The sequence below is a fragment of the Notolepis coatsorum genome (assembly GCF_963971535.1).
Source record: "Notolepis coatsorum genome assembly, chromosome: 8".
NCBI classification, from domain to species: domain Eukaryota; kingdom Metazoa; phylum Chordata; class Actinopteri; order Aulopiformes; family Paralepididae; genus Notolepis; species Notolepis coatsorum.
In genome coordinates, this window is record NC_140172.1 from 55,124,959 (window position 1) to 55,146,991 (window position 22,033).

At 43.3% G+C, this 22,033-nt stretch overlaps 2 protein-coding genes across 3 annotated transcripts in view; both read left to right on the top strand.

The window, feature by feature from the left end:
- The window catches only part of vps11 (VPS11 core subunit of CORVET and HOPS complexes), a 65,183-nt gene extending 53,904 nt beyond the window's left edge, over window positions 1-11,279 (top strand). The window contains exons 15-16 of the mRNA XM_084319797.1: window positions 9,884-10,106; window positions 10,381-11,279. Coding sequence (XP_084175923.1) covers window positions 9,884-10,106; window positions 10,381-10,545 — 388 coding nt within the window. The 3' untranslated portion in view covers window positions 10,546-11,279. The remainder of the gene's footprint in view (window positions 1-9,883; window positions 10,107-10,380) is intronic.
- A 1,967-nt stretch (window positions 11,280-13,246) lies between these two features.
- LOC311232826 (interferon regulatory factor 2-binding protein 1-like) lies at window positions 13,247-21,144 on the top strand. Of its 2 annotated transcripts, XM_084319646.1 has the most exons (3): window positions 13,247-13,349; window positions 13,469-15,274; window positions 20,981-21,144. In XM_084319646.1, the coding sequence occupies exons 1-2, from the start codon at window positions 13,338-13,340 to the stop codon at window positions 15,245-15,247; spliced, it is 1,791 nt and encodes a 596-aa protein (XP_084175772.1). In that variant the 5' UTR covers window positions 13,247-13,337; the 3' UTR covers window positions 15,248-15,274; window positions 20,981-21,144. The 2 variants fall into 2 exon arrangements, with proteins under 2 accessions (XP_084175772.1, XP_084175771.1); XM_084319645.1 differs by having other exon boundaries at window positions 13,254-15,274.
- The last annotated feature ends 889 nt before the right edge of the window (window positions 21,145-22,033 follow it).

Genomic DNA, 22,033 nt, shown 5'->3' on the forward strand with positions numbered 1-22,033 from the left:
CTCGACGCTATTAACCCTTTAATCGCCAATGACGTGTTAAGACGTCATTCCTCGCCATGCTTAATCTGCCAATGACGTTTTACAGCGTCTTTGAGATCAATATTTAAAAAATCTGTCATGGTAATCATATTTCACCGACGGATCATTGACGGGTGCTGGGGATCTCCACTCAACTCTCCAACGGTTCAATATCGCCACCTGGTGGCCGATCGCCAAACCGGAAGTGGGGCCGGAAGTGCTTGGTGTCCCCCCTATTCCGTCCGCCAATCGCGATCGCTCCCGGGACTCCATCTTGACACACTGGATAATCGATCGGTTGCCATAACTCAATAAACAACGTTATTTGGACGTATATATTATTACAACCCGGAAATGGTTCATCTAGATCAACATCCCATAATAGCGAACTTTTTGCTCCAGTATCATCCCCCATCGCTACGAGGAAGCTGCGGTGAGTTTCAGCGTTTTTGATTACCGTATTATTATCCATACAAACTGCTATGATCAATATATCACCCATACTACATGATTCATTTAACGTCGGCCATTGCATTATAAACGACCCCCCCCCCCCTCCGGTCACCAGCAGATGATGAGTCATGACGTTTAGGACCTTGTACAATTGAAATTTTTAATCTGACGTCAATCGCTAGCAAACTGCATTTGATGATGTAATATATGCATAAATGCCTATATCTCACGTTCTAAGAATTACTGCAAAAAACGATAAAAACATATTTATACTCTAGACAGTATTTTTATATGAATGTGTGAATGAAAAAGTAAAACGTTCCTACACCCTGAACAATAGCTAATCGATGTTGAATGGGCCATAGTAATGTCAATTTAGCAATACAATTTAAAAAGTTATAGCCCTGCAAAGTAGGTGAACATCTCCATAGACAAATAGAGCTGGCAGTGATCAAACATTGATGGATATAAGCGTGGCAGAGAAAGGGTTAACACTTTGACTGCTGGGAGCAGTCTTTAGACGTCTTTGCTGGCCATGCTTTTTTTTTTTTGATCAAATTTTTTTATTGACATTCTCACGAAACAAGACAACACATTAACCACAATCACAATACATAGAACTTCACAAGAAAATAACAAAAACAATAATAATAATGACTAACAATTATACAGACAAGAGAAAAGAAACCAGAGTTCAACCTACTAAATTAATTCCAAGGGGTACTATCTAATAAATGGTCTTTCCCAGTGTTCAGTCCCGATTCCCGGCCGTGTGACCCCATATTAATAAAACGTACATCTCCAACCCACCACAAGGACCATTTTTTGGGGGAACACGACCTGAAAACAGAGCAATGAACCTTCATGAAAAAACAAAAACCTGTAGAGGTGTTCCATAGACTCACAGAGACCGTGTAAAAGTGGCCAAACAGTGAAGAACTAGTTAAATAGCTGCCCCCCCATAATATCCCCAGCTAAACTCAAGATGACAAGACAAGGGACAAGACAGACAAAAACATTTCCTCCTCCCCCTCCCAAGAGACCGCCGGACTCACCCGAACACGCACCCCAACCCCGCTCAGCCGCACACTGCGGTCTTTACCTTCTCAGCTGCTGCGAACCACAGGTCAATTCCAGCCTGCCCCACCCCAATCACCCGGGCTGTGGATATCTCAAGATAAATCACATCCAATAGAGTTAGGGACCAGTTAATCATTGTAAGCTTCTCAGGCTCCTTCCATCTCATTGCTATTAGCTTCTTCGCTGCTGTGACGCCCGCTAGGACAACCCTTTTCAGTTGTACGGACGCGGGTAGTGTCGTTATATCGTTCAGGAGTAGCGTAACAGCTGTGAATGGGATAGTTAAGCCACACAGATCTGAAAGTTTGTCCGTTATTGACCTCCAGAAGCGGGCCACTGGTGGGCAATCCCAATACATATGCATATAAGTGCCAGTGGCCTTTTGAGAGCACAAAGTGCACCGAGAGTCGGTTATCAGTCCCATAGCAAATAGCTTCCTAGGTGTAAGATAGGTCCTATGAATATAATTAAAATTAATTTGCTGGTGATTGGGGTTGCGGGAAGATAATGCCACATTTGCCCAAACATCATCCCAGTCAAACTCGGGGTCCAACTCCGGGATATCCACACGCCAGATTGTATCCAATGATAAATTTTTATACGTGGATTGAATTAAGAGCGTATAAAAGTCGGAGACAAACCCTCTGGATGTCGTCCTGTCCACTATGAGCCTGAGGAAGGGGTGTGGGTGCAAGGCTTGAGCCCACGGTACGCCATGCGCCCTCAGTGCTGACCTTAGTTGAAGGTAAAGAAAGAAGGACTCGCCGGGAAGATCATAAAATTCTCTTAAGTCCTGAAACGCACGGAGGCCGTTCTTATCATAAATATCCTCCAGAGTATGCACTCCCCTCCTTTGCCATTGAGGAATATTAACCGGCTTGTGTCCAACAAGTAATTGCTGGTTATTAAAAATTGGAGAGTCCAGGTGCCAAGGGCATTTAACCCCACACGACTTCTGTACATTACGCCACGTTTGGATCACGTGAGTTATGATCGGTCCATACCTCAGCCGGCATTTCGCAATAGAGACAGTGGAGTACACTACATCCTGCAATCTTAGCGGAGACACCGCCGCCGCTTCTAAGGAGCGCCACGATACAGCCTCTACAGGGTCTAGCCAGCACATCAGAGGTCTCAGTGAAAAGGACCAGAAATAAAGTTTAAAATCAGGGATTGCGAGGCCCCCATCTTGTTTCCTACGTTGAGTAGTAGCCCTTTTGATTCTCGGGCGTTTGTTATTCCAGACAAACTTAGATACCATCGATTGTACCTTGCGCCAGTGGTCTATTGGAGGGGGCAGGGGGAGCATTGAGCTAATAAAATTTATCCTAGGCAGGATGTTCATTTTGATTATGGAAGCCCGGGCTTGTAAGGAGTTAGGAAGGGACGACCACCTGTCTAGATCCTGGCGTATTTTATCATAAGTACCCGTGAAGTTGTACTTAGTAGTTTGGTTCAGCGTGGGGAATATCTCTATGCCCAGGTATTTAAAATGTTCTACTATGGGGATATCAGCTGGTAGTCGTACCGCCTTGGCCAGTTCATTAAGAGGTAGGCAGGCTGATTTGTTCCAGTTAATCTTAAAACCTGACAATTTACCAAAGTCGTCGATTATCCTCAATAATTTTGTGGCCGACCGGGAGGGGTCGTCCATGAAAATCAGCAGGTCATCCGCATAGAGAGCAATTTTGTGTGGAGTATTGTTGACCATTATGGGGACGATGTCCTCCGATTGCCTAATAAATTGGGCCAAAGGTTCGAGGGAAAGCGCGAACAGTCCCGGGCTCAGAGGGCAACCCTGTCTAGAAGATCTGGAGACTGGAAAGAGTGTGGAACAGTTTTTGCCTGTCAGTATCATCGCAGACGGCGAGGCATACAGGACTTTAATCATATGAATAAAACTCTTTCCAAGACCCATGACCTCAAGTACCTTCCACAGGTATGACCACTCAAGTCTGTCAAACGCCTTCATGGCATCCAAAGACAGAACTGTGGATGGAGTTGTATTGTCTTTACTGTTATCGATTACATGCAACAGCCTCCTAAGATTATCTGCAGCCAGACGCCCCGGGATAAAACCAGTTTGATCGCAGTGTACCAATACAGACATAAATCTCTGCAGGCGACGGGCCAGCACCTTGGCAAACACCTTTAAATCGGCCCCGAGAAGACTCAAGGGTCTGTAGCTACCACAATCATTGGGATCTTTGTCCTTTTTGAGAAGTAAAGAAATCAACGCCATATTGACATCTCTTGAGAACTCCCCTTGTTCGATAGCGTAATTGATCATATCGAGCATCAATGGACCCAGTTGGTCCCAGAAAGCTAAATACACTTCGGGTGGAATACCATCCCAGCCTGGCGCCTTACCCCTCTGCATTTCAACAATAGTCTCCCTCAATTCTACGAGAGTAATCGGTCTCCCCAGTTCCTTGGCCTCTTCCTCAGAAATGTGGGGTATCTCAAGCCCGCCGATGAACGATTCAAATCTAGAGTCATCCAGATTACCCTCTGAGCTATATAACTGTGAGTAAAACTCTTTAAAAGTGTCATTGATCTTTTTCGAATCAGTAGTGACTGCACCCTGGCTCGTCCTAATCGAGGGGATATCTGAGAAATGATCATTTGAGCGTATTTTCATTGCCAATAGATGGCTAGGTCTGGAGCCGTGAAAATAGTAATTTTGTCTTGTCCTATGTATCAAGAACTCAGACTGTTGTTTAAGTATGGAGTTTATTTCTTTTTTGACTATCTTACGTTGTGTGTTTAGTCGTTCATTATAGTCAGTTTGCAAGGATGCGTATAGGTCCGCATATAATGATTCCAGTCCTTCTAGCTTTTTTGACCGGGATTTTCGCAAATTGGAGGCAAATAGTGTGACATGACCCCTGATGAATCCTTTCAATGCGTTCCACAGGACCCTAGGGTCTTCTACTGTGCCAACGTTGATCTGCAAAAATTCAGCTAGTTTACTCCTGAACTCAGAACAGAAGTCATCGTTCTTTAGCAAGGTCGAATTAAAACGCCATCTGGGAGCTCTTGCGGAGAGCCTGCCAAAGGTTGCCGTAAGGAAAATCCCCTTGTGGTCTGAGAGAGCCAAGGGAACCAATGAGACATCGAAACTATCAAACATATTAGGGGACGCGAATGCATAGTCAATTCGAGAGAAGCTTTTGTGTCTGGCTGACAGGTGAGAGTAATCTCTGAGGGTGGGGTTGCATAAGCGCCAGAGGTCTGTGAGCCCCGTGTCTTTGGCCCACATCCTGAGGGCCTTAGAGGCCCGTTTCTGGTCGCTCGTTTCAGAGGGCCCGGACCTATCCATCTCCGCATCCCAGCACGCATTAAAATCGCCACCCACAATGAGAGCGTATCCATTAAGTTCCAACATATTCTTCGTGATTGTATTATAGAACGCTGAATCAAATGTGTTAGGAGCATACAATGCTATTATAGCCATCTTCCTATGCAAGAATTCAACTTTTGCTATAGTAATCCTTCCCTCCGTGTCCGACCATACATCCAAGATTTTGATATCAAGGTTACGTCTTGTAACTATGACTACTCCTTTCGTCTTATCATCGGCTGAGGATGAGGAGATAACGTGATATTGCCGATTTGCCAGTCTTGACACGTCACCTACCATTAAATGCGTCTCACTAAGGAGAGCAAGGTCAATATTTCTCCTCTTCAATAGCCAAAGGACACTGGCACGCTTGTGTGGGGCGTTAAGCCCTCCTGCGTTCCAAATTAAAATATTCAATTTAGCCATGGTCGAGCTTGTATAAGTGCGTAGAGAACATACCCGTGCAGCCAGGCTGAGTACAGAGGTGCCGATCCCGGCGGGCCCGGACGGTCAATCCCAGGAGTTCAGAGGAGGAACACTTACACATATATAAGACAACAGTACATAGAACACATAAAAATACCACCCCAGCTACAACCCCCCCTCCTTCTACTCTAAACCCTAACCCACCCGTCCTACTATAAGTTCCCCTATACCCACTCTCCAATCCCCACCCTATGCCCCATCCACTGAGGATGGTCATCTTCCTATCACTTCCCACTAGAGACATGGATCAATAAGACGCTTCCCACTCCCACCCCCCTCTAGATAAACCCCTGAGTAAACCCCCACTAGTCCAATAAACACAAATAATAATAAAATAAAATTCAATAAAGATATCGGTCGAAACCCACCTGAGCCCTGGCCCCAACATGAGACAACCATAATGGTAAAAATAGCCATTATTAAATAATAACTCCGCATCAACCTGCAGCCCTCTATTTCCGAATCTGCGCTTCAACATCACATTTTTATAGCCCAAAAGGGTATAGGAAAATTCAAAACAAAATTAAATTAAAGCATCCCAGCCGATAGTCTAAGGCAGGTTCGGGTCACAGGTTAATTGTGCAAAATTGTGTGAACAGTGTCAATTAAACAATGACAAAAAAAAAGGAGGAAGGGAAAAAAAAAGGTTATGGTCAAAGTGCACCCCTTTAGCCGTCCCTCTGATCAGGCACAACGGCTGAAATGACCTAACCTATGTAAGAATAGAATTAAACACAATCATTCATTAATCAATCCGGGGATGGTAATAGGCAACACCTGACACCACCTGTCATCATACATTGTTTCAATAAAGATATCGGTCGGAGCAGTTAGTCCAAGGTAGGATCGAATCACAGTTAAATTGCTCATTCAAATGCCCTTAAAACAGCGACACTAATTATTATATAATTACTCAGCATCAACCCTGTAACCAACTACCTTGGAGTCTGCATATTAATGTCGCAACGTTATAGCATAAGTGGATCACGGAAAATTCAAAACACATTTAAGGCAGATTAGCAGTTAGTCCAAGGTAGGATCGGATCACAGTTAAATTGCTCATTCAAATGCCATTAAAACAGCGACAATAATTATTATATAATTACTCAGCATCAACCTGTAACCATCTACCTTGGAGTCTGCATATTAATGTATCAACGTTATAGCATAAGTGCCTCACGGAAAATTCAAAACAAAATTAAGGCGAGTCAGCAGTTAGTCCAAGGTAGAACCGGATCACATTTAAATCGCGCATATAGATGACATAAAAACAGCGACAATAGGAAAGAAAAAAGAAAGGAAAAGAGGGTAATGGCTAGAGTGCAAGCCATATAACCATATAGCCATGAAGTGCAAGCCATACCCGACCCAACCTGTTATCAAATATTGTATATGCATATTCAACCGACCTTGGCATCTACTTTGGATCACCAAAGCTCAAAACAACCTGGATATAAAAATAAAAAGCATACCAGAAGTTAGTTAGGGACTCGGTCACTCTTGAACTGTGCAAACCAATGTCCCTTTGAACAGCAACAGCAACCAAAATACGTAACCATTAACGGGTCTCGAATGTCTCATCGCAGACCATAGTCGAAGCCCGCTGGCTAGCCCGAGGCTAGCGCGTAAGCTAGTGACGAATCCGGATAGCACGTTAGCCTACTATGTACATTGTTCAGCTAGCTCGTTAGCTTCCAAAGAGGCGATACACAAGTACGACCATGAGGTCAGCTTTAGCAAGTAACAGAAGTCATTGGGAAGCCCCGCTAGTTGGATGGGCAGAGGACAGTTAGCATGTCTGGGCATGACAGCAAGTGTTTGTGAATAGTCGACCTAATCAATGTATATAGGCCCAAACCGCCAAGTCACTCACCCTCCATAGATATCAAGCAACAGACTCGGGTGTCTCCGCGAGATATTCCTTCGCTTTAGCCAACGACCAAAACAAACGCTGACCACCGACCTTCTCCAACACAGATAGTTTCGCGGGAGCGAATAACGTGGGCCTCAGGCCTAGTTTCCATAGCTTAGTCAGGACCACCTTGTACTCGGCTCTCTGAGCTTGAACCTCCGGTGTAAAGTCCTCGAAAATGGCCACTTTGTGATCGCCAAGCCTCAGAGTACCCCTTCTGGTACGAGCCGACCGCATGATGATTTCTCTCTGTTGGAGTCTGTTCAGCTTGACTATGATGGGCCTCGGTTCTTTGTTCACGCCGGGAGAAAACCTGCCCGCTCTGTAGGCCGACTCACAGATAGGAGGCATAGGGAGGACGTCCGTCCCTAGTATCTTCTGCAGCAGTTCGGGCATGGTCTCAGAGAGACGGCCTTCACCGCTGGTCTCCGGTACTCCAACAATCCTGACGTTGTGGCGTCTATCCCGGGACTGCATCTCCTCCATCGCCGACTGTAGTTTGTTGACTTCAGCCTGCCTAGCCAGCAGGGCGGATTCAAGACCCGCCATCTTCTCACACTGTGATGATACCTCCGTCGTTAGCATGGCTAGTTCGTTAGCATTAGCCGATGAGGCAGCGTGAATCGTCTCCATCTTGTCTGTCAGCGGGACTACCGCCAGCCGTATTTCTTCTGATATCTCACGACGGAGGCTGATACAGAAATCCGCCAACACTTTCTTCTGTGCTTCAGCGATGCGTGCCTCAGAGTCTGCGTGTACTTTCTTCTGTGCTTCAGCGATGCGTGTCTCAGAGTCTGCGTGTAGCTTGGTCATGACCAAGAGCACAGCTTCGCTTAACTCCCCGACAGCGGGAGACGGTGCGGCCATGCTCGGCGGTGTCGGTGTCGTGCCTAATTCTTTCATGGCTCTGGTTTCCACCCCCGCCATCGTAGAAAGTCGAAAAAAGTTGATGAATGTATACTAAACACGACGACCTAGCAAACAGATAAAAAACAAATAAAAATAAAATAAAGACTAATGGGGAGAAACGTATATTCAGCACGGTAGAAGGGAGCTCATGTGAAACACGTCTACTCCATGATCGCTCAGCTCCGCCCCACCCTTTGCTGGCCATGCTAAAGTTGCCAGAGGACGCGTTACGTCGTCCTTATATCAATATTTCAAAAATCTGCGATCGGATTCATATGTCCCCTCCGCTGGCCTGAGATCCACCAGCAGGACCCACTGAGCTCTCTGGCGGTTCAGGAGCGCCATCTGGTGGCCGATCGGCGCAATCGCCAAACAGGATGTTGAATAGAGGTTGTCCTAGACGACCGTAGTACTTCCGGGCGCTCGCTATAGGTCATGGGACTCTGGCTCGTCACGCTACACGGTGATCGATTGGCAATAACTCGATAAACAACATGATTTGGACGTATATACCATTATACAAGCTGGAGATGGACCGGGTAAAAATATATCCCATAATGATAAGATTTCTACTCTACGACGATCGCCCAACGGCGCGCGGAGACTGGGGTGAGTTTCAGCGTGTAACGTTACCGTCTTCGATACTAACTGCTATTATCAACATTTGACCCACATTAGATGATTGGTATAACGCTGCCCACAGAATTATAAACGCCCCCTCGCCCATCCGGTCAACATCAGATGACGTGTAGTAACTTCTAGAAGTACGTCTAGTTGGAATTTTTTATATCGCGCTGATTGCCATCAAACTGTATTTCATCATCAATATAATGCATTTGGGGCTATATATCACGTTCTGGAGAAAGCTGCAGAAAGAGATGAAAACATACTTATACATTAGACCATACTTTACTATGAATATGTGAATGAAAAAGTTTAACGTTGCTACACAATGAACAATACATATAGGACTTTGAATGGGCCCTAATAATGGCAATGTAGCAATAGAATTTAAAAAGTTATAGCCCTGCAAAGAAGGGGACTTTCTCCATAGACAAATAGCGCTGGCAATCTATGGTATATCATGAATTTAACCTTAGGCAGCCAAAGTGTTAATTGAGGTCAGAACAAGCTTATTGTGGAATGTTACTGTGAAGAACGTAATTTTTTCAGTTTCAGATGTATCATTTGATTTGATATAACCGCTTTAATGCATCCTCTCTGACTCTGAGGAGGCGTGACCTTCTGTTCATTGAAAGGCTTTCAAATGTAAACAAGTTCATAGGACCAGGGTGACCAGTTGCTATGGGAGATTTATATTGGCTAATCTGTGCTAATAGGTGATTAGGTGATAAAGATATTGTCACAGTTGCCTGTGGATTTTTGAGCCACTAAAATTCCTGAAACTAGTTTCATTACTTGTTTGTGGACTAGCTAGCTAGCTGATATCCTTTACAATTACTGACAACTGACAGACTGACTGATTGGCCAATCAGGGTAACCTTGCAGGGTAATGCAATCTCTTCAGGGAAGCAGATTGGTTATCTGAAATGGTTTCTGTTAGTTTCTGATATCCAGGGGGATAGTGATTTAGTCGTGATTTTCACAACAACAGTTCTAACATTTTGGATAATTTTACATCAACATATGGTTAATTTTCTAACTCTTATCTCTCCTCCCAGTGCAAAGATTTTCCAAAAGACCAAGTGCAACATGTGTAACAGCCCCCTAGAGCTGCCGTCCGTCCATTTCCTGTGCAGTCACTCCTTCCATCAGCACTGCTTTGAGAGCTACGCTGAGAGTGAGGCAGAGTGTCCCACCTGCACTCCGGAGAACCGCAAAGTGATGGACATGTTGCGTGTCCAGGACCAGAAGCGAGACCTGCACGATCACTTCACCAGACAGGTGAACAGAAATAAATACACACAAATCATCCCTCAATCATTTGCTCGTTTAGTCTTTCACTCACGGACTCACTCATTCATACACTTACTATTCACACTCACTAAATCAATCCCTCGCTCACTAAATCACTGTCACTCGCTCTGTGATAATTATGGCTGACTAGAAACTTCTACATAATTAGGGGTTCATTTTGTTGCCTTTTGGCCTTATACTTTATTATTATTATTATTGCTCATTGAACAAATTGTAATTGTTTTGTGTTGCATGTGTTCAGCTGCACATCTCCAATGATGGATTCTCTGTTGTGGCTGACTACTTTGGTCGAGGAGTGTTCAACAAACTGACCCTGGTCACTGATCCACCTGGCAGCAAGAATGCGGGAAGTCTAGAAGGAGAGCTCCAGAGAGACCTTCTCATGTATACGAAGAGGAACACCTAGAAGCTACAGCTATATGGAATACACTTAAGAGTCAACATTGGGAGCCATGTTGTGTCAAGAGTTCAGCCAGCTTCACATTACTGTGTTATTGCACAGGATGTCACTTTATCTAGAGAGAATTTACCATGTTCTCAAAGTGGCTATTTTGCTATGGAGCCAGGAACCCAACTGGAGCCCGTCATGAGAGCAAAATGGCCGCTGTGTGAATGTGGTCAATACAGTCACCTGATGCCGTACCTGTGAGGTACTTTCTTGTTTGCACAGTTCCTGTCTTGTATCTTTGCAGAGTTTAGGATCATTGGGGACTCGTGTAGAATCTATTTAAGGTTGGCAGCACACGTCATACATTGTCTATAAACCTCTCCATGAATGATGTCTTAAAATAAATATTTTGCTCAACGTGCTTGATTTCATTACTGCCTTGTGTGCTCCTGTCACAAGTCATGGAATACTTAACGCATGGCGAGCTTTCAGGTGGTAACATCAAACGTATTCAATGCAACACTTAATGTCTCACTTTTATGTCTGTCGTGCTAACTTGAGGAATAAAATGTGAATAATGTCATGCGTCCTGGGAATTTGTTTGAGATATCGTCAATTTGCATTCTGTTGAGCTTTACTTCCAAACGTATGTAGTTCAGTAGACGTTGTCTGCAGAAGACGGATGCAGCTTTTGTACTCAAAGTATTTCAGTCAAGCTAAAGCTGGAGTCTGTGCGGTAATATGGGAAGTCAAATATTTGACTTATTGCTGTACTATAGATTGTAGATATAAATAATTCAATGTTGAATGAATGAATGAAATATTTTTATTTTCAAACAAGTATGAAAACAAAAATATATGTTCATTTGACAGCCTACAAAAGATAATAAAAAAAAGAGAAACGGATAAACAAATCAGTTTACCCTGTTCGAAAAAGGAGTAGGAAGAAGTATACACTTTTAAAAGTTCCTACCCTTTTTTAACTCACATTATAATTTAATCTATTGTTAATTATATGTATAAACGCTGTATCTCTATACAAATACATTTATATAAATGTCATTATATATACTAAATAAATACCATATGATCTACATAATTTCTATTTTTTATTTACATCTTACTCCCAATCAACACACATCCTCTTCCAGATACCTATTTAAGATTTTTTTGTACATCTTTTTAAACTGATTTGTTTGTACTCTGTTTTATCTCTAACTCCATACTGTTCCACAAGTCCACCCCACAGATACGTTTCATTTTGGTTCTGACAGAGTTTTAGCTCTCAAGAGAATAGCCACCTTCTCTTTCCCTGAACATTTTTTGTATATTTTTTGGCAACAGGTTATTTCTGTCTTTGTACATGATTTGTGATGTTTTAAATGTGTTACTAGTAGTAATTCATGATCCGAAATCCTGAGTTGTTAAAGGGGAATGCCACCCATTTTAAGATTTCACATGTGTTCTTCCTGTGCCCAGAGGTAAAGTCAGTATTTGTGAATGTGCAGAGAGAGAACTCTCCCAATCTGTGACTGGAATATCAAAGCTGCTCCATAGACAATGAATTGGGTTCTTGATTTTATGAGGCCATAACATTTGTGAACGTACACCCAAATTAGGTTTCTGGTTGACCTTGTACCGAAGGTCCTTATAGGCCACCATATTTGTGTTGTTGGATGTTTTGTTTTATGAATCACTGCTTTATTCAAGGTTGATATATAGGAAATATATGTATTGTTTAGTTGTATCCTCTGTTGTATCCCAATACAATATAGCAAATAGGTCTCATAATACTTTTGGTAAACGTATAAAGAGGTCTAACTGAACCTGATTTATATCTAGCCTTTCAAGATGCAATAGCTGTGATTGCCCACTACATGTATTGAATGGAATGAAGGAGCTAACGGGATAGTCCTTGATTTTTGGACCCCTGCTGTTCCTCATACAAGCTCCTGTCTGTACGAGCTGACTGAAATCTACTTTGTGCACTGTGGAGTAGATTTCAGTGAGCCTCAGTCAGCTTGTACAGACAGGAGCTTGACCCAATTGACTTTGCATTGATTTTGTGGCTAACTATCCGGAGCTAATATCATCATTGGTAGTAAGAAATGGGGCTAAGGGTGCAAAATCTCAACTATCCCTGGTCACAGTGATTTGGCAGTCTGATTTGAAAAAAGTTAGATTGTGTAAATGGCATGTTATTTTGAGTGGGGTGGATGTTGTAAGTTATGGGGATGTGAGATATAGGTTATTTACCTAACATTACAGCATTTTGCGCTTGTGACAATCACACTGATGTTCTTCACCATAAATGCTCCCCCTTGTGTCTTGTAACCATCATGACATCAAACAGAGCTTTGTACACACCACAATGGTTCTTTGTGCTCAGATCAGCTCTACTGTTTTGATTAGTTGGTCGTTACATTTGAATAGAAAGCCACCACCTGCCATCATTCGATTTGCAGGTAGATTTACAAAACATCTTTAAGGACATAGCAAGTACACACGTTAAAATGTATTGCCTACTGTCTGGTTGTGATGAAGTGTAATACTGACAGTGATTTAAATAAAAAGGTGACTTGGCTAAAGTCAAGAGCCTGAGAGAATGATCTACCGGTATCATGTATGTTTAGCCAGTTAGGTGAACTACAGCTCCCAGAATGCCTAGATACTGCCGCGTAGGTGTATCCGGTGTCTTATAACATTTTACTTCCTTCCAGACAGACTGACACGAACAACCCAAGAAAGAAGACGTCGGTAACTTTTAAATGTTTTTCAACAGTCGCATTTGAGCTTATCCTAATCCTCTCATGAAATTCGAGGTATGTGGCTAAATGTGTCTGAACATTGACGAATTCTTGACAAACGAAGACTAACGCGTAGGCCGCTGGAAAAAAGTTTGTAACGAGGGCCTGTAAACAACATGTCCTCCGCCTCGCAGGCATCCTCCAGACGGCAATGGTGCTACCTCTGCGATCTGCCCAAGATGCCCTGGGCGATGCTGTGGGAATTCAGCGAAGCCGTGTGCCGAGGCTGTGTGAACTACGACGGGGCTGACAGAATCGAGCTCTTGATTGAAACGGCCAGGCAGTTGAAGAGCACCCATGGGGTTTTAGACGGCAGGTCTCCTGGTCCACAACAAGGCAAACCCAGCTCCACCGGGCCTATGGAGGGAGGAGGGCGGCAGCACGCAGAGCGGTTAGACCGGGGGAGGGGGGAGTTCGGGGTTTCCCCTCGCATCCCCAATGGTCTCCACAGAGCTGAGGATGTTGCCATGTCGGAGGGGAGCAGGCAGAGCCCAAACAATCGCCGGGCCATGGCTGCGGCGGTCCCTACTCTACACGGGAGTATACCACACGCCTTGTTGGCCCAGGGGTTAGTAGGGGCTCCTCATGGCCTTTTGGCCCCATTGTCGGGCTCCAGGGCTGGAGCTCCTCCCATTGCTGTCTCAGCTGGGGCTATTATAGGTGATGCTGGTAGGCGACAGGCAGTGTCAGCCATGTCATTGTGTGTAGGAGCTAGCACCTCTGCTATAATGGGTCTGGATCCTGGAGTCTGGAGGAATGGAGAAGTTATGGCTGAGCTGGCGGAGAGTGCTCGGAGCCGGGCAGAAGGTTGGCCTAACCGCCCCAAAGCCGTTCGTGATGTCCTTATAACCCTCAGTGGCTGTGTCCCTTTCAATGTGCGCTTTAGGAAGGACCATAATCTAGTGGGGCGTATTCTAGCTTTTGATGCCAGTACAACCCCAGAATACGAGCTGAAGGTGTTTGTTGAGTACCCCAGTGGCTCCGGAATGGTTTTCTCGGGCATCCCAGATCTGGTCAGGCAGATGTTCCGCGACTCGGCCAAGGACGCAGGTAAGGCCGTGAACTCTGGGCTGCGCTACCTGGAATACGAGAAACGGCAAGGTGCTGCAGACTGGCGTGGACTCACAGAGCTGTTGAACGACGGTGTGCGCTTGTTTAAGGAGCCCCCCATCCAGGAGGTGCTACCACAGCCATATGCAGACGCAGGGATGCCAATGGCAGCTGTTGGCCGCTCTGTACCCCCAAAAACCACCACACGACGACGCAAAGCATCCCCGGGATCAGAGAATGGAGAGAGTGAAGGAAGACCAGATCACCCAGTTAGAGAGCCCTGGCCCCGAGGTGCCTATCCAGGTATGGAGCCTCTCTCCGGCATGCCTGCTCCTCAGGAGGGCCCTCCTCGTTTACACAGCCAGCCCTCTCCCATCTCTGCACTCATGGGAGTGGCCGACAGCCTTAGCTCCAGCCAGATGGCCAGGGAGAGCCCCAGCATTTCCGCCGCCCACTCCTCTGCAGGCGGGCGTCCCACTAGTGGCAGTCCCTCCACGGCCTCCTCCTCAGTCTCCCAGGCGGTCATGGGGCAGGGCGCAAGCTCGGGGGGACTGAGCAGTGCCAACGCCGGGGAGTCGGGAAGCGGCACTCAGGGGGTTCTGCTCTGCTGCACCCTCTGCCGAGAGCGCTTGGAGGACACCCACTTCGTCCAGTGTCCCTCTGTCCCGCACCACAAGTTTTGCTTCCCCTGCACCCGCGGGTCCATCCGCAGCCAGGGCCCGGGAGGGGAAGTGTACTGTCCCAGCGGAGAGCGATGTCCCCTCTCGGGATCCAACGTGCCGTGGGCTTTCATGCAGGGAGAGATCTCCACCATCCTGGCTGGGGACGGAGACGTGACGGTGAAGAAGGAGAGCGACCCTTGACCTCTCTCAGTTCTGCTGTGGTGAATGGTAAGGTAACAAGATGTTAGTCTGTCAGGGTTGAATTCAATTCACTTTTTAAATGTAATTAATTAAACATGATTTAAACAAACGTCAAGTTAGGGGTTATTATTTACAACTGATACATGTATTCTAGGGTAATTAGAAGATGCCTACTTTAATATTAAATATGTTTGAAAGAAGATTTACCATTGTAAACAAAAACAGTATTCACTTAAGCATTCACTTTTCAGGTAACTTTATAGTTTCAAATCAGTGTTTAAGGGGTCCAATTTTCCATAGAGGATTGTTTCAATTATGTAAGGAAATGTACAGAGACCCCCTCCAGTTAAAAATATCTCCCAAAACTTAAATGGTGCACCTTTTTTAAAAGGACCATGCCAGTCTGGTGTGGGTTCCAACTTCTAAGTCATTCTTTCCTTGATACTAAAGTCACTGCCATTATAATTTTACCGTTACTGCAAAATTGGTAATTCACCATTGCCAATGGCTTCAAGACAGTTTGTGTAACTTTTCAGGGGAAGAACTAAACCTTTTCAGGAAAATAAATGCACATGGCATTTTAGTCAGATGTGGTTACTTTCATGTGGCGTGTAAGATGCATATTCGGATACAATGAAGCTTATGGAATGAATGAATTAAATGAAATTTAATGAACGGTTTCAGTAACGGTAAAGATCATGTAAAAATAGTGATTTTTGTATCGCAAGAAGAATGACTTGGTACTTATTGTCAAAAACACTGGTATAGCCTAGTCCTTTAAAGAAAACCTCCTGAATTAACTGAGCTGTTTTTGTTTCACTTCTTAACCAGTTTGATATGAGAACAGGAATGGAAGAAAAGGGGATCTATGCCCAATTTCAGAATTCATACATTGCTTTAGTCTAAGATGGTACAAAATCCGAAACTAGAGTGCTGAATCCCAAACTTGTGATGTCATCAAGTATAAAGTCTGAAGCTGCTTCATAGACAATTAATTGTGAAATATTTTATAGATGACTCAGAGCACCCATTTCATATAGGTACATTTTGTGTCTCAGAACTGAGAACACTACAATAGAGAATAGAATAAAGCTAATTTGGATATATATATATATATATATATATATACATGATTGATTTTGATATTTTACATTTGTGTCTTACATACAGATGTATGCCCAGCCCATATGGGCTTACAATACAAACTAAGTATAATAGACCAAGATGGCCACACAAAAGAAAACATAACAAACTGTAAACAATCAACAATGTACTTCAAAGAAACTAGAGGAATTCATATATACAATTATATAGGATATAAATTATATTATAAATGGGTCCACAAAATCAATCTCTTTATTATCAATGCAGCAGCTCCAGACTTTATACTTGATGACATCACAAGTTTGAGTCTTACTCACTTCTCTGGATTCTGGTTTTGGGAGAGAGTATCTCATGTTCACAAATATTGATTGAACTGTCTTGGGCCATGGAAATGACATTCAAATTCACATTTTTCCTGTTCCCCTTTTAAGGTACCGGTAATTGAAAGGCCTAAGAGAATGTAGTGAAAAATAGATGGTTCTTGAGGTGGGATTGAAAAATGGAGAGAGACTCTGAATCTGTAATGTCTTGGGGGAGAGCATTCCAGACTCAGTTTACATCCATATTGGGTGAATTGTGTAGAAATTGTAAATTCTTTTCATAGTCAATTTTAGGCGACCAAAAGTAATTGGATAAATGAACGTACACTTAAATTAAAGGAACACACCAACATTTTGGGAAATTAGCTTACCGTCTTCTCCAGAGAGACACAAGAAGATAGATACCAGTTTCCTCTCTGTGCATTCAGTAGAAAGCTATCTGGCCGCACGTTAGCCTAGCTTAGCACAATGAATGGAAGTCTTCTCGTCTCTCTCTGGAGAAGACGATAAGCTAATTTCCCAAAATGTTGGCGTGCTCCTTAGGTCCTCATATTCACTATTTGATCGCAAACCCTTTTGCAATCAATGACTGTCGGACCCTTACATGGTCATTTGTGAAATTATTTTGTCTTTTCTGTCAACAAAGCAGAGACCAATGCCCCCCAATACCAATGAGACTTCATGTAGGTGTAGAGTGGCCTCTCCATCAGAATACTCAAACAGTGGGATATAAATCATCACTCTCCAGTCACTACAGATGGGTGCAATTTCTGTGCCTTTTTCGTGAAATTGTTTACTATGGAAGATGAGATAAATTGGACAGGAAAAGGTCAGTCACCCATCTGTACTTTCAGGTTTCAGTACATAAAAGTCTAGTTACTTGGGACTACGCACGAGGACAATCCTCATGGCAATGAACCTAATCTGAAGAAATGTCAAACTGAGTTGGTGTTATTGGTTGGGGGTAGTTCACTGTTGCACAAGGAATTGATAATGGGGTGCAGGGATTCTCTCCGCTATGATGTCACGTCAACAGCAGCTTGTTCCATGTATGTGGGTGTACAAGGGTTCAATGTCCATGGTGATCCGTGAGTTAAGAGCGCAAATACCTAAGCTGTCCAGTTGGAGCATGAAGTCGGATATAGGAGGGAAGTTTGATGACATGGCGTAGCGGTCAACAAATCGAATGGAATCGTTACCTACAAGGATAGGCCGGCCGTGGTGAGGTGTTGAAATGACTGCTAACTTGCCTCCTACAACAGAAGAGATGATCCAGGCTGCTACATGCAGTTTGCTGCCTGTCGTCATAGTTTAGCATGATGAAACTCTGCCTCTTGCTCCAGCGGTCTACTTAATGTTTTGATGAGTACATACCTTAACACTTTGGATGCCAGCGACGCGTTTTGTCGTTAGTTCATGCCGACCTTTGAATGCCACCAACTAGGGCTGCAACGATTAGTCGACATAATCGACGACGTCGATTATAAAAAATCGTCGACGAGAAATTGTTGCGTCAATTAGTCATTAAAAAAAAATATATATATATATATATATATATATATTTTTTTTTTGTGCACTACCTATCTTTGTGAGAGTGGCTTCTCAGGGTTCCAGACAACATCATAACATGATGATCCCATAGCAAATTTTGGACATTGAAAACATTGTTCCCCTGCAGGAGATGATGATCAGACTAGACACACAATACATTACACACGCACTCCTCTCACTCACACACAGCGATCAGAGTAAGACACACACATACACACTCCTCTCACTCACACACAGCGATCAGAGTAAGACACACACACACATACACACTCCTCTCACTCACACACAGCGATCAGAGTAAGACACACACACATTCACACTCCTCTCTCTCACACACAGCGATCAGAGTAAGACACACACATACACAAATTACACACCTCTCACTCACACAGCGATCAGAGTAAGACACACACACAAATTACACAGTACACACACTCCTCTCACTCACACAGCGATCAGAGTAAGACACACACACATACACACACACACACGGACACGGACTCCTCTCACACAGCAAACAAAAGTTATTTAAAGTACACTTCCACTTTAATTTGTATTATTTAATTTATTTATCTTGTTATGAGTGATTGCTGTATTGTTCTTCAAATACATTTTCATTTAAAGTGGCTTAAAGATCCAAATTCAAATGTTTCATGAGTCATTATTTTAATTTGCTATGGGATCATCATGTTATGATGTTGTTTGGTCCTGACAAGAGTCTCAAAGTCTGGGGTGATGGTAGACAAGCAACTCTGAGGTCATGCTCAATGTCCAATCTGTTCCTCTGCTCCGTCTTCAGCTGGACCAGAGCTGAGAAGCCACTTTCACAAAGATAGGTAATTAAAAAAAAAAAAAAAAAAAAAAGTTGTTGTTTACATTGGTTTTCGATTAGTCGCCTAATCGAAAAAATAATCGGCAGATTAGTCGACTACCAAATTAGTCATTAGTTGCAGCCCTACCACCAACGCTATATAGCGTTTGTTTGTCGTATTTTTTTTTATTGGCGATTTGAATTCATGTCATCAATCGAGCCTCAGGTTAGTGTTGCAGACTCTCTGAGCTCAATTGGGAAGATACCGCCCCCTATCGTCTCTCCCTGTGTAACTGCACCCCATTAGTTTAGACTGATGGGGCGGGCCAGTTTCCTCATTTTACTTTTCCATCAAGCCAACTGAAGAGACCAAGTGATCGCCGGCCCGGAAAACGCGTGGAATATATATTTACAGTACCCAATGCTGAATCAATAAACGCAGTCGATATTTGGAATGGCGATCAGGAATTGGAATAATCTTTTTGGAGAACATCTGAGGTAAGGAATCTATTTTACCAGTCTTGGGGTAATCAGAGCTTTTTTCACAGATTTATCAACGTGTCCTGTGTGTGCCGCTGATCAGGAAATGAGAGAATCGATATTTCAGCCCGCTTCTATAGCGTGCATAAGTACACATACTATCGATAAACGATTAATAAATAGGCCGAAAAATTACGACGTTTGTGTATTCCAGAATATTCCAGTAAAGGGCGATTATCACAATCTACCTATATTTTCCTGAAAAACGAGGGCTTTTCAAAATGCTATAAAACTGAAATGAACAAATTAAAAAAAAAAAAAAAAAATCCGCTTCGACAATGTTGACTGCAAACAAGTCATTGATAAACGACGGGCAGATTAGACACACAGCCATAATTTAAGACAGAGATTATGCGTTCACAACGCCATCATTGAAGTGGGTGGTGGCATTTAACCGTTTTACCATGTTCACCAGTGGTAATCAAAGTGTTAAGGCCCACTAAACATTTATTTGTTTAACATCTATGCCGAGGGCTCTGAACGGCATGACCAGTGTGTGGAAATCCAACCTCCCCCGTCAAATCAAGCTCAACTTCTTTCATGCAACAGTTGAGTCTGTCCTTTTGTATGGCAGTGAATGCTGGACCTTGAAGCCCACCCTGCAGAAGTCCTTGGATGGGTGCTACACCAGAATGATGCGTGTGGTGCTCAACATCAACAGGGATGAGCATGTCACTAATGCAAACTTGTATGGGGGGGTGCTAAAGGTGAGCGATAAAGTGGCAGTCAGGAGAATGAGGCTGGCAGGTCACTGCCAGAGACACCATGAGATGCCAACCAGCAAACTTGTACTGTGGGAACCAACACACGGGCATCGATCACGAGGACGTCCCACGTTAACCTATGTGGACGTACTCAGGAGAGATGTGGGAACAGAAAGCACCGGCGAGCTAGCCAGATGCATGGAGGATCGGGATGACTGGAAGCACCGATGGAGGGCCCGTCCGAGGACGACCTAGATAGATAGATATGCCGTGTGGTTTTGTAGACAGTCTTGTATAGATATTGGGCTGATTATTCATTTAGCTGTTCAAGAACGAGGGATGCACCTGTATGGTTTTTCCAGGCTGATCAATATTAGTTTTTTTTCTCCTCCCACATTGGCTGATACAGATACTGATTGTTGAATCTCCACCACAAAAACAACAAAACAATCAAATTGGAAAATGTACCGCTCAATTACCCGCCTCTTTTCTTGATCCTCCTGTTACATCACTTCCAGAACAGGTGTCATCACTTCAGAGGGCGGGGCTTGAGATAGGTCAATTGAAAATTGTTAGCAGCCCCTTATTCAGTGTGGTCTTGGCAGCAAAGTAGGCATAACGCTTAACATTTGTGAATAATTATTCAATTGATAAAACACTTTAAGTCTGACCTTTTTTATGTGTATTTTTTCTTTCTCCACAGTGGATCAAACAACACTTTGAAAGCACTTCCCTTACTCCTCACCCAGTGATCCAGCTGGCTGCAGTTCATTACATGTACCTCTGAGGTGCAGCGAGAAAACAGAATTACCTTGAAACCCAGGACAACTACAGAAACACCATTAAAAAAAAAAGGAAGAAAAAAAAGGCAACATAATCACTCACCAAAAGGGGGCCACGTCTGTCTGTCTGGGCTGGGCTCACTTGGAGGTGGTGCTAGTACATTAAAGACAGACTCTAGAGCAAGTTCTACAGAAATTACTCTCCATGTCCAATACAACGAAGGCTTTTCATGGGGCCTTGTTTTAAAAGCCCAGGATTGAAAGCACAGGTCTGTTTTAAGAATGACAATCTGTTTCCCCCCCATTTGTCTTTCTATTATATATTACAAAACATTAAGTTGCATACTGTGTTCTACAAGTGAATGAAACCAATATTGTTAGTACATGGTGCAACAGAGTCATGGAATCAATCGGACTGAAAAACAAGTGAATGTTCAAAAATACGGCAAAACCATTAGGTCCTTAAAGCCAAGGTTTGAAAAATGTAATCATTCATACATGTCTAGGTATGCTCCTTTATTACATATATTGTATGTCAAAAATGTGAATTTACTTTCAATGGCTATGTAATTTCTATTTTTGATACAATACAAATTTATATGTATTTGTTTATAGTAAATGATGAGAAGACCAAAGATGGTTTCATGCTCTATGTAATTCTATTGTATTGTAGCTGTGTATGCTGTATTCACTGAACCTTGGCATCTGTCATTAATTTCTCCATCTATCACAGAAGTAAGCTTGTTATTATCCGTCTGATATTTACTTTTTGAACTCTCCCATATATATATATATAAGGTAAGATAATTAGCATAACTGGCTCCAATGTTTAGCCCATGTACTCTAAGAGGTCAACTCTAATAAATTACAGAATAGTTATTGTAGTTATGGTTCTTGTCTTATTTTACTGTTTAAATAACATTTGATATTGATACAAATATATTACAGCGATTAGGTTTTTCTTTCACTTTATT

Excerpts from the sequence above, each read along its gene's own strand:
- LOC311232826 (XM_084319645.1), top strand. The coding sequence starts at position 13,451 with ATGTCCTCCGCCTCGCAGGCATCCTCCAGACGGCAATGGTGCTACCTC.